Here is a 12,652-nt window from a genome sequence, read left to right on the forward strand (position 1 = left end):
CGATGTAGATAACGCTACAAGACAACTCAAATAAGTCTGTCCATCCACTATAACGTTACTTGTTGCCCATAAATTAATGCAATTAGAGCAGGTACCACCAGAATATTACAGTGAAACTTCTAAACATGCTGTGGTTAACTATTAGAAACAGTAACGGGCGCAGAAATGCGATATTTTTGTCGCTATTTCAAAGTAAACAGTCAAAGTCTCAAAAACCAGTACACTGTGAACGAGAATTTATTTGAAATATGTGTTACAAGTAGTTAACAAAAATGGTTCAAATGGCTCTGAGCACTATGGGACTCAACTGCTGAGGTCATAAGTCCCCTAGAACTTAGAACTACTTAAACCTAACTAACCTAAGGACGACACACACATCCATGCCCGAGGCAGGATTCGAACCTGCGACCGTAGCGGTCGCGCGGTTCCAGACTGTAGCGCCAGAACCGCTCGGCCACCAGCGGCCGGCAGTAGTTAACACAAGCATATTAATTCAATAACAAAGTCGAAGCGTTCTTGGGTGGGGTAATTTCACAAATTTTCGTAAGTAGCTGTATGCCTTGGCAGAATAAAAGTGTAGGGTCAGGGCAAATTTCCTTATTTGCTGAGAATAATGGCATACTTTTAGCACTGCACTGAAGTTCCAATAGCTCCTTCAACAAGCCAACTACATGTTCACTGTTTAACATATCAGAAACTGAACTACATAGCCTTCTTCTCAAACCAGCAACTAAAGTCTGTAACTGCACTATTCTTCTTTTGTGTCGTACACTAAGTTGCTTCATTTACTTTATCCGCTTCTTTAGTCGCACATTCTCTGCTTGTACTCTGTTATATTGTGTTTTCAACTTCTTAGGGCTTGGTAGACAGTAATTGTGGTCAGCAGAAACAGATGTGGGTCCGACAGGCACTGAAAGAATGTAGTTACATCATAAGTTTATAACAGAGTTACACTATAAGATTATAATAGAAAGTATGTAATTCAAAGTAATTAAGAACACGGAGTAAAATTAAATCATTGACTTACTTTGTGCTAATGATGTCACTGTAATAGCACTATCTTGCAAATTGTCGAAAGATCGCTTTCTGGGTTGTGGTCGTAATACTTTATCTTGCTTTTGTATATGTGGTGGAAAGTTAAAGACAGTAGGTACTGGTTTTGACAAAAGGCGCCTCTGGACATTTGTGTGGTACATATATTTCTCTTCAAAATGAGCTGAACAGAGGTAACTGGCTGTAGTAGGAAACCAGTTTTCTCGCTTCATATTTGTAACCCATCTTTTTGTAATTTCCTTATCTTTTAAAGGAAATCTGTAATCAACGATAAATAAATTACTTCCTGCATTTGTCTTAAGCATAATTACAGTTCCAATGCAAATGACTCTTTAATAAACATTAAAAAACGCGTGTCGTATTTCGGTACTAATATACTTACTTATAATATGAAATATTTGTTGTTTTATCGCTGCGATTTGTGCAGTTGAACGCTGAACACACTGCAGGCATGTTGACTTTATATTTTGTAACAAAAAAGTCAACTAGAAAAGTTAAATATTGCAGTAATATCACAACAGCTGACACACTTCCAACACAAACAACAGTAAAGCTTTCCTAATGTTTTGACTAAGGAGAACATGGCGGCCGAGTTAGCGTTGGTTGCCGCTAGGAGCGCTGTAACTAGTACCTCAGCCACTCTATGAAATTTTAACTCGTTGGTATGCATGCAGAAGCGCTGGTTTGTCTTGAATGCTATGAACTTTGTACGGCGATAAACAGTTTGTTTTTTCAATTTCGTGTTGGTGGTGGCGTGTGAATGTTGTGAACGTAAGGGTTTAAAGAAATATCTTGTAAATATTAGTTTTTGACTTTTAAAACACCCTAATAATGTCTATGCTTGCGGAGAGGCGTACGAAAAAGAAGTGGTGTCTCAACCCTAATGGCAAAGACTGGAGTAACGGTGAGTTAATGGAGTTGAGTGACTGTATGGTTACTGTATGAGTGATCATAGAGTTTAACTTTGGCTCGTACTTTCGAAGAGGCACATCTAGCTTGTTCACATTAATATTAGATGTTAGTGAGGGTTGGGGTAACACATCTAAGCACTGGAATATTTAGGACCATGAACGACACGTATTTCCTCATACATATCTAATAAATGTTTGATGTACATGAGATAACTGTAAGTTATATTTTTAATCTATACATTGTACAATAATTACGCTGGTCAACGAATTGAAACTGTTTCGTTTCTAAGTGGATTGATTTATCTAATTTTGCTAGGTTGAATTCAGATGTGCAAGCAAATTTCTTTCACGTCACTTTGCCGAAATGCAAAGTACTGACTAAATCTTTCTCATAAACTGGAAATTATTCACACACACGAAACATCAAAAAAACCATAATATTGTTAATGCATTGCGTAGTTTGTAAACTTATTTGGGAAAATGGGATGCAGATGATTTATCTCGTAGGTCATCCCATACCGAGTTGTAATGCTGGTAAAATTCCCTGTTCTTTTACTAATTACCTTGTTAACTTAACAAGACGTTCTGACACATTAAATTCATCACTAACTTTTGCTCGACTCCAAGAATTCGGCAGTAAACTGATAAGTAAAACAACACTTTTTCTTCTTCACTGCAGTCTTCGATTAATGTAATGTCTATTAGGATTCACTCCATACACACTCACTTTTATGACATGCTTAATTAATAATAACACTAACATAACACTGAGACACCATTTTTCAACTGCACAATTCAAGAACTTCTAGCTAAATAAGTGTGAGTAGACAATTATTGGTGTCAGGGGGAAGACAACAATCAGACTTGTATAGGCTTGCAGATGCAATTGTTAGCCTACTGAAACAATTAACACAGCATTATTTCGACAAATAATCATTAGCTAGTCTAATGTGGTGTGTTACTTTATGCAGTTGGTATACTTTATTTGATTAGCCTACCAGATATCACAGACGTTAAAAATGTTTTTTTGACTCGTGTTTCTCCATAACTTCCAGTTGAATCTCAGAGTTGAAATTTATACTGAAGTTTGATATCATAAATGTCTATTAACTGAGAAATTTTCAGATTTTTATCTGCCCCCCCCCCCCAACAAAGATATTTCAGCCCACAAAATGGAAAAATTAAAAAAATATATTTTTTAAAACAGTTTTTCTTAAATGTACACTGCTCAGCATTGATACTGTATAAAAAGTAAGTATACTATACAATGTAATAGCATAAAAAATATTAAAGCTGAGAAATTAATCTTTCTTTGGAAAACTACTGCTCAAAAATTGAGTTTTTTTAATTTGTGGCTGATAACTTTGAACTATTACAAATATATTAAAGAATACATTCAGCTAAGTGATAGTGATGTTAATTTGTAGCCCAGAGAGTGTTGAAGCAAATGCATTTTATCTGAAACGCTTAGGACAATCCACTACTGAATAATTGTAAAAAATGTAGATGCTTGCAAATACAAAAAAACACATGTGGCCTGGAACTAATATGGCCCCCATTTCAAAATAATAAACAATATTTTTTAAAAAAAAATATTTTTGTGACTGCTAAACAATGGGAAATTCACCCAGCAAATATAAGATTTTTCTGAGATGGTCAAGCAACCAACTATTTTTTTCTTGGACCACTTGGTATGGGTTGTGACCCTCTTTTGAAATGCCACAGAGTATCTCTAAATAAAAGAAAACGAAAACCAACAGTTATTCTTCATGATGTTAGGAAGAACTCCGTTGACAGCTGGTGAAATTGTTGTTTATTAAAACACGGCTGGTTTCGCAGCTTAAAGCCGCATCATCAGGTGCAACAACATTAAGAGACCATAGGCATACCAATCACCACTAGTCAAAATTTACTATTTAGAGAATATCGGCAATACTATGGTGAGTGAATTGACGATATTCCCTGTGTAGTAAATTTTTACTATAGGCGATGGGTATGCCTATGATCTTTTAATGTTGTTACACCTGATGATGTGGCTTTAAGCCGTGAAACCGGCTGTGTTTTAATAAACAACAATTTTACCAGCTGTCAGCAGAGTTCTTCCTTACATCATGCCTTTCAACAGCTGCGGTTCCCCAGAATATACACGTAAAATAGTTTATGGTAATCCTTGATCACCCAAGTGTTTCATTGGTGATGGTAGCAATATTCCATGGTAAGACTTTCTTGACCCTGTTAATCACTAACAACATCCAAATTTTGTGTGAAAAAACTTAGTTAGAAAACGGTGAACAATGTCTTTTTTTTTGCGAGTTTAGCATCAAATTATCATAAATGAACAATTTTCTGTTGTCCTATAAAGACAGTGGACACCTGTACTGCCCCCTAAAATCTGGGTGGTAGTGACAAACCGATCAGTCGCGTAGCCTGAACTCTAGGTTTAAGAGTGATAGTTTGGTTGAGAGCTGACAAAGCCTGTGAATGTGAATGCAAAATAAATGTGTCAACGGCTAACCTGTAGCATAGTATTTAGTTAATGTTTGTCTTGGGGCAAGAGGAATGTTTGATATGAGTTGTTGGCAGTGACCAGAGGCATAGGAAGCATGCATCAGAATTAGTAAACAGTATGGTGACTACAACATGATGTTATTGATTTTGTCAAGCTACACACCAGTCTGTAACCACACTGAAAACTTATCGAGGTGTATGATTACGTCTTCTCGGGTTATCAGCTGAGTCAGTACGTCATTCTGTGGCAACATTTCAACAAGTTTTCTGCTTGTCACCCTTGCCTGAAGATGAATATCCACAGGAATATTGGATGGTAATTTTGTCCATTTTTGCTGCCCTTCTTGCAGACAGGTGTGATCTCTGCCTTCTTCTGGCTATTGGCCACAGTTTTCTTGTTGGAGGGATCTATAGTATATTAATGGTTAAAAGAGTGGCTAATGCAGCCACGAATTGGTATAGAATGTGATATAGATTCCAACAAGCCCTGGAACTTTGTTCATAAAGAATGATGAAAAATGCAAGTACTTACAAAAATTTTTCTCAATAAACACACCTTCTCAGCTTGCCTTCACTACTATTGGGCAAAGATTCTTTCAAACAATTGAATGCTTCGCCCTGTGTTTATCAAGAGCCTTCGCAAAGTTAATCATCAGCCATAGTTTAATATGAAGCAGGGGCACAATTATTGGTTAATTCTTAACATTTTCCTTTCCTGGAAGATACTTTTATCTGATAGCCCATTGCTTGATGTTGTAGTGGGTTTTGATCTCTCAGCTGTTCCACAAATACAGAAAACAATAGTATTTTGTTAAACCAACCTGTAAGTAGTGAAATGATTTTTGAATGACAGCAGTTCGCCCACTCGTAATATTTATATTTGTTAACCCACAGTCAGAGGGCCGTGATTTCGTATGTTTTGTTCTTATTAAGTGAATGAACCAAATATTCTGATAGAAGGTTAATTGCTGCTAATATGGTACTAACGAATTACTAATAACATTGCTTTCAAACTACTTTTACACTCATAAATTAACACTTGCCAATTTTTAGCATTATGCCGAACATCCAAATCTTGAATCAAACAATTGAAATCTGTGTTTGTGCACATGCTCGCTCTCTCTCTCTCTCTCTCTCTCTCTCTCTCTCTCTCTCACACACACACACACACACACACACACACACACACACACACACACACACATATATTGAATTTTTATTTTTAATGTTTGCAGACAGATCACTGTGTCAACTCTTAAATGTTGAAATTCTTGTTATTTGACCTAAAATCTTATAAATAAATAAAATATTAACTGACTGAAAATATAAATGTGTCGTATAGTCTTAAATATCCCAAAGACTTTACACAATACCACACTGTAGGGGTACATTTTGATCCTGCATTCAGAAGTACGTATCGGTTGATATATCACACACCAGATGCAGTATGATTGTTGACCAGAGCTGTTAGTAAATGGCTTGTTTGGCTGGAAATTGTATTAGGTTAAAACATTCCTTGTTAAGTGCGTGTGCAGCTTTTGATGAAAATTCCAAAGTTCAGATAGTACAGTTTGAGTCATTTACATTATACTCTGATTAAAATTACTTTGTTATCGATGTTTCAACAAGTTGAGTGTTAGGAGCTAGCCTCCATCCAGTTGTGCCCTTTATTGCATGCCGCCACATGCTCACTGTGTTACCTGTTTTGTAGGTACGTGCAGTGCCTTGTGAAGCATGGCTGGCTGCATGCCAGCAGTACATATGCCCCCCCCCCCCCCCCCCCCCACTGAAGTTTGTCAGTCACAAAGTAATTTTAATCAGAGTATAGAGTTTAATTATGACACATTCAGTACATGAAATAGTGACCTCTGGCTTTGATGTGGAAAGTCAGTTTTACAATTATCACTTTGTTAGTGAAAGCATTGCAATATATTGACCATTTGCATGATTCTCTTATGTTAATTTTTTCATTCCATCATGATTTCTGCTTAACTATGTTGGTCAGTCTCTCTCTCTCTCTCTCTCTCTCTCTCTCTCTCTCTCTCTCTCTCTCTCTCTCTCTCTCTCTCTCTAGCACATATGATTTCAGTTTCTGTTTGAATTTATTATCTATTACATTGTTTACAATTGTTGGTGGGTGATAAAGCTGTTTATCTCAAATGTGCTAGTAACGGCTTTATAGTAAGAGAAGTATTAGTTGTTTTATTCATTCATGGATCATTTTTACAAGGATATGATTGAACAGTGTACCACTAGCCTTCTTCATTATGAAATAACTGCTTTACATCAATATATAAACAACGCAACATTGTACACAAAGGATAAACCAAATGAGGCTGTACTATTCTAAGCAGACTGGCCTTGTATTCTGGAGGATGGATGTTCTGATCTCCATTTGGCCACCCGCCATGGTGAACTACCTGTCCCATCCTTGTCAGGCTACACCAATACATAAGAATTATGATATTTTTTTCTGAAACTGTAATATCATGACATGTCAACAATCCGTGTAAAAGTGATCCATGAATAAGACTACCACTACTACGAGACACTGTTCCATATTGATGACAGGACTGTAAACACATGAAATGCTGATTATATTGTTTGCAAGTATTTTGTGTGTTCCTACCTCTTCAACTGGGAACCAATATTCATTCCTAGAAAGTTGACTTTTTATGCACTCTGTAGAGGCATCATCTGCATTTAATTTTATCATTGCCATTTTTCCTCTTTCAACTGAACTTCATGGTGTTTTACTTGTGTTCAGTGTAACTTTATTGCATATTGATCAAATCTAAACTTCCTCGAGGGGTTCATTTGCTTTCTCTGCTAAAGTCTAGATCAGAGCCAGCACCAATCACAGCTGTGTTTTTCTGTTGCTCATAAATGGGCAACACATCAGTTTTGCATAGCCAGTAAAATGATACTTTCACATAACCAGTGAGTGGTGAGAAGAGGTAAATAATTTCTAGTGCTGAAATAGAAACCATTCTCTTTTTCACTGTTGTAAAAAATATTTTATTGATTTTCAATGTGTGCATGTGCACACAGGTTTGAATGGTTTGATTCAAGATTTTGATGTTGAGCATAATGCTCAGAATATGTCACAAATTACAAGGTTGTGTCTAGGTTGGGATCTACTGCCACAGCTTAATTTGATGCTCATTTCATTTGTAGAAATTGAATTTATGATCTTGGCTGTCACAAATAGTTGACTCTTACAATTTCCGAGTTGTGGTGTATGTACGTGACTGTGTCACAATATTCCTTTCTCTCTTACTTCAAAACGTGTTATCTGTCCACTGCTCTCTCATTAGCTGTGTAGAACTAGGGCTGACATACCCCTTTCATTCCCACTGCACCTAACAGCAAGTGCTGACAGCATTGCTGCATGAAACATGTAAGTATGCCACTGGCCCTGATTTGGGCTTTTACTCTTAAGGACTTTTCTTTCTTTTTTCAGTTACTATGGTACATTTGGAAGATCCTGTTTAACCAAAAAAAATATTAATCTGTCTTTTGTAATTGATTCAAGTCGAGTGAACCTACCGATAATGCATGGTAGCTTTATCCCATAACATAATGATGCTGAGGCATATGACACCATACATGCTCAAATAGAAAAAGAACAGAACACTGACAATATCTCTTTCACTTTGATTGTAAGCTGACTGTGTTTTTTAGAATGTAAGGAAATGGACCTGCAGTTTTCTGTGTGGTCTGCATTACCTCTTTTTAGCAGAGGAACAACTGTTGCCTGTTGAAAATACAGTGGGAAGTTTCCTGGTGTGAATGACTCTCTTATGTTTGTTAAGGGAGATTTTATGTCCTGTATGCATTGCTTCATTGCACAGGTTGATGCTTCATGTAGGCATGCTGACCTATAATTTTTTTAAATGTTTATATGATTTCTGACTCAATGCCCTATGGATGGAATTATCATCATTGTACTTAGTCCACAACAGATATTATATCTGTTTTTGAGAATTAGGCCTACGTGAAAATGTTTCTGCAATATTTGAAAAATGTTCATTCACAAAATTTGTTTGGTGTTGTGAATGATGTATCACTTTATTCCCAATCCTTATCTGTACGTTGTTACACTTTTGTTTCTACATCCACATCTACATACATACTGCGCAAATCACCATATGATGTGTGTTGGCTCAGGTTATCTTGTACAACTATCAGTCATTTCTGTACCTGTTCCACTCACAAATAGTGAGAGGGTAAAATGACAGTCCATACACCCTTATATGAGCCCTAATTTCTCTTATCTTTGTGCTCCTTACACAAAATGTACATTTTGTGGCGGTAAAATCAGTGTGCGGTCAGATTCAAATGCTGGTTCTCAAAATTTTCCTAATAGTGTTCTGTGAAAAGAACATCAGCTTCCCTTCAGGGATCCGCATTTCAGTTCACAAAGGCTCTTCATAACACTCACATGTTAATGAAACTGACTGGTAACTAATCTAGCAGCCCACCTCTGAATTGCTTTGATGTCTTCTTTTAAATGACCTCGTGGGGATCCCAAACACTTACGCAGTGCTCAAGAATGGATCACACTAATATTCTATATGCTGTCTCATTTGTAGATGAGCCACTCTTTCCTAAAATTTCAATAAACTGAAGTCAGATGTTCAGCTTCCCTACTACTGTCCTTATGTGATTGTTCCATTTCATATCACTTTGCATTCATACACCTTGCTACAATAATAAATGTGACTCTGTGCAGCAGCATGCAGTTAATGCTGTATTTGAATATTATGGGATTGTTTTTCCTGCTCATATACATTAACTTACATTTTTCTACATTTAGAGCAAGCTGCCATTCATCACACCAACTAGAAATTTGGTGTAAGTCATTTTGTATCCTCCTCCTGTCACTTATAGAGGAAACCTTCCCATACACCATAACATCATAAGGTATGACGAGGGAAGTTGTATGGTCCGCGCATTGATCTTACAGACACACAAATTTCTACTAACCTTTGCCTCTCGACATTTCCCTTTTATGAACTGAGAGTGCAACAATCTCTGTTTCCTCAGCCTTTTCTGAATTTGATTGTTAAACTGCGGACGGTTCATTGTCTAAGTGGGACGCTAACAACTGCTTATCTGCTTTTTCTAGCAGAAATATTCTCCTTGCCTTCTTGATGGATTTATTAACCTTAGTAACCGTTGAATTCTAATTGCTGTCTCTATACTGACACTGTCACTAAGGTCAGGCCTGTTTGTAGCTACAAGGTCTAAAATATTTCCATTGCATGTGGGCTGTCAAATTAGTTGTTCAAGATACTTTTCAAGACACTGTTCGAAACTACTTAACACAACTGCCTGTTTGTGCCACTTACAATGAATCCGTAGACATCTCTGTCTATACTTGGTAGGTTAAAGTCACCTCCAACTAATACTACATGATCTGGCTGTTTCCACACTACTGTGCATAGACATCCTCTGAATGATTGTAAAAGTGTCATGGTGAGATCAGGTGACCAGTAAAGGTATCCGATAATTCCCGTAAAACTTACATGCATCCAGATAATTTTATTGTCACAGTTTTCTCTCCCCTTTTATTGTTTTATCACATCCTAGACTACTTTTCTTTTGTTCTTTACACTGTGAATCATTTTGTCATTAGATGACATTTTTGGCAGAAGTCTGCATCCTTCTATAAATATTTTTGTAGGAAGAAATTTGAGAACTGTGGGTCGCTGTGACTCTGTTTCATGGAAATTAGGTACGTAAGAGGGTAGGAGAATACACTAATGCCTACTGCCATCAATTTGTTTTTTGAGATGTAGCTAATGATGTTGGTCCTTTGGAAATGTATTTTCAAATTTCAGTTTAATTAATGGTGAGAACTTCTGAGAATTTCACATTCACATGTGCTTTGCTTTACATTTCACCCAAATTTTTGTTTGATGGTTCCCTTTAAAAGGCTTGCATTTTGAGGTGTGATAAGTCTTCAGTATGCCTGTAACTTGGGGATTTTTTCCATATCTGATTTTACTGTTATTATTTGGCATAAATGATCTGAGTGTGCAAGATCTTTTACAGATTTTTCACACTTTTCCTTGCCCATAATTGTGGCCACACAGTATATTAATAATGCAGTCATTGTATTGTTTGGCCACAATAAGTTGATCCTTTGTGGTTGCTGTGAGGAATGGCAGGGGGGTATGTGATGCTCCCCACATTAGAACTGCTGAGGGAGAGGCAGTTCCACATCCTTTCTGCAGTGCTGACAGTATTACCCGTGTTTTTTGCTTATAAAGTGGGGCTGAGTCATACGGAAATATTGGCAACATCCATTAGACAAATGAATATTTTCCAACTAGAGCCATTTTTCTGTGCTGCTGTCAGCACAGTCAAAAGGGTAAACTTTTCATAGCCAAATGGTAGTTGGCATTGGTTTTGATGTGTGATGTAATGAAATTGTTATGTGTGATGTCATATGTGGGCAGTAGAGATCAGAAATGTCTGTATACTCGCTTTAAGCTCACCAGCAGTTCCTATGATGTCATCTCCGAACTCACCGTTTCCGTACACTTGGAGACTTAACTTGCCAGTCTCCATCGATGCCTATTTAATTGAAAACTCATCACATGTGCCTGTTGATGGGTACAAGTGGACTTTAGCAATGTAAAAAGGACAGAGAGTACTCTAGTTCGCATGAATAACTGATCACTCATGACAATGCTTCTACGTACATAATGGTTGGTCATGACTGATTTTTATTTAGCAATATGACTGACTAGTGAGGATTCTTCTTTTTATTCATCCATCCGTCCATACATACATATACAGGTTAGGTACAAACAGAGACTAGTAGAGGACAATGAAACAAGCAAATAATCTTAACAAATGTAGGTCAGGAAACCTGTGGTTTCCTCAGTACATTGTATTATGATTGAGCACATGGACACCTTATAGCAGAGTCCCCAAGTATCCAGTCTGCAGATATGTCCTTGATGACAAACACATTACAACAAGCTTACACAAGGCCACCTGGTCACCATTCATGTGAAGGCAGCCTGTAGTAAATCTCCTCATCGATGTCCATACATGTTTAATAATCCCAGGCATGCCAGGCGCGTTCCGAATGCATCGACAACTATCCATAGTGTATTCATCTACATCTGCATGGGTACTCTGTAAATCACACTGAAGTGCCTGGCATTGGGTTCATCATCTTCAAAATAATTCTTTATTATTCCACTCGTGAACAGGATGTGGAAATAATCAACGCCTCTATCTTTTTGTGCGAACTCTACTTATTTTTATTATGTGACTGGTTCTCTGCATGTAGGTTGGTCTCAACAAAATATTTTTGCATTTGGAGGAGAAAGTTGGTGATCGAAATTTCATGAGAAGGTCCTGCCACAACGAGAAATGCCTTTGTTTTATTGATGTCCACCCCAAATCCTGTAGTGTCCCCTATTTCTCGATAATACAAAACATACTGCGCTTCTTCAGACTTTCTCAGTGTACCCTGTCAAAACTACCTGGTAAGGATCCCACACTGCACAGCAGTACACCAAGAGGACGGATGAGCATATTGTAGGCAGTCTCTTTAGTAGAACTGTTGCATCTTGTAAGTGTTCTGCCAATAAAGTGCAGTCTTTGGTTTGCTTTCCAAAATTTTCTGTGTGTTCTTTCCTATTTAAGTTGTTGATAATTGTAATTCATAGATGTTTAGCTGAATTTATGGTCTTTAGATTTGATTGATTTATCATGTAACCGAAGTTTAACAGATTCATTTTAGCACTCATGTGGATGACTTCACACTTTTCATTATTTAAGATCAACTGCCAATTTTTGCACCATACAGATATCTTTTCTAAATCGTTTTGCAATTTGTTTTGATCGTCTGATGACTTTACTAGATGATGAATGACAGCATCATCAGCAAACAACCTAAGATAGCTGCTCAGATTATCTCCTAAATCATTTAAATACACTGATAAGTCAAAAAATTATGACCACCGCCCACTGCGAGGTTGGATGCCGCCTGGTGGTGTTGTGGGCACATGACATGGTAACGAAAGTATGTAAGCGGAGCAGACATGGACGGGAGATAACCCTAGCAAAGATATGGGCTACAAATGGGGAAATCCAATGAGATAAGCAACTTTCGCAAAGGGAAAATTATTATTATGCAGATCCTGTGAATCCCC

At 37.2% G+C, this 12,652-nt stretch overlaps 2 protein-coding genes across 2 annotated transcripts in view; one reads left to right on the forward strand and one right to left on the reverse strand.

The window, feature by feature from the left end:
- Positions 1-317: 317 nt before the first annotated feature.
- Positions 318-1,616, reverse strand: LOC126471408 (THAP domain-containing protein 1-like). The gene is made up of 3 exons (XM_050099538.1): positions 1,436-1,616; positions 1,028-1,311; positions 318-910 (listed from the first exon to the last, which is right to left on the reverse strand). The coding sequence occupies exons 1-3, from the start codon at positions 1,504-1,506 to the stop codon at positions 786-788; spliced, it is 480 nt and encodes a 159-aa protein (XP_049955495.1). The 5' UTR covers positions 1,507-1,616; the 3' UTR covers positions 318-785.
- A 132-nt stretch (positions 1,617-1,748) lies between these two features.
- Positions 1,749-12,652, forward strand: part of LOC126471406 (PIN2/TERF1-interacting telomerase inhibitor 1-like) — a 100,037-nt gene continuing 89,133 nt past the window's right edge. Inside the window, exon 1 of the mRNA XM_050099534.1 lies at positions 1,749-1,957. Coding sequence (XP_049955491.1) covers positions 1,885-1,957 — 73 coding nt within the window. The 5' untranslated portion in view covers positions 1,749-1,884. The remainder of the gene's footprint in view (positions 1,958-12,652) is intronic.

The sequence above is a fragment of the Schistocerca serialis genome, chromosome 3, assembly GCF_023864345.2.
Source record: "Schistocerca serialis cubense isolate TAMUIC-IGC-003099 chromosome 3, iqSchSeri2.2, whole genome shotgun sequence".
NCBI lineage: Eukaryota > Metazoa > Arthropoda > Insecta > Orthoptera > Acrididae > Schistocerca > Schistocerca serialis.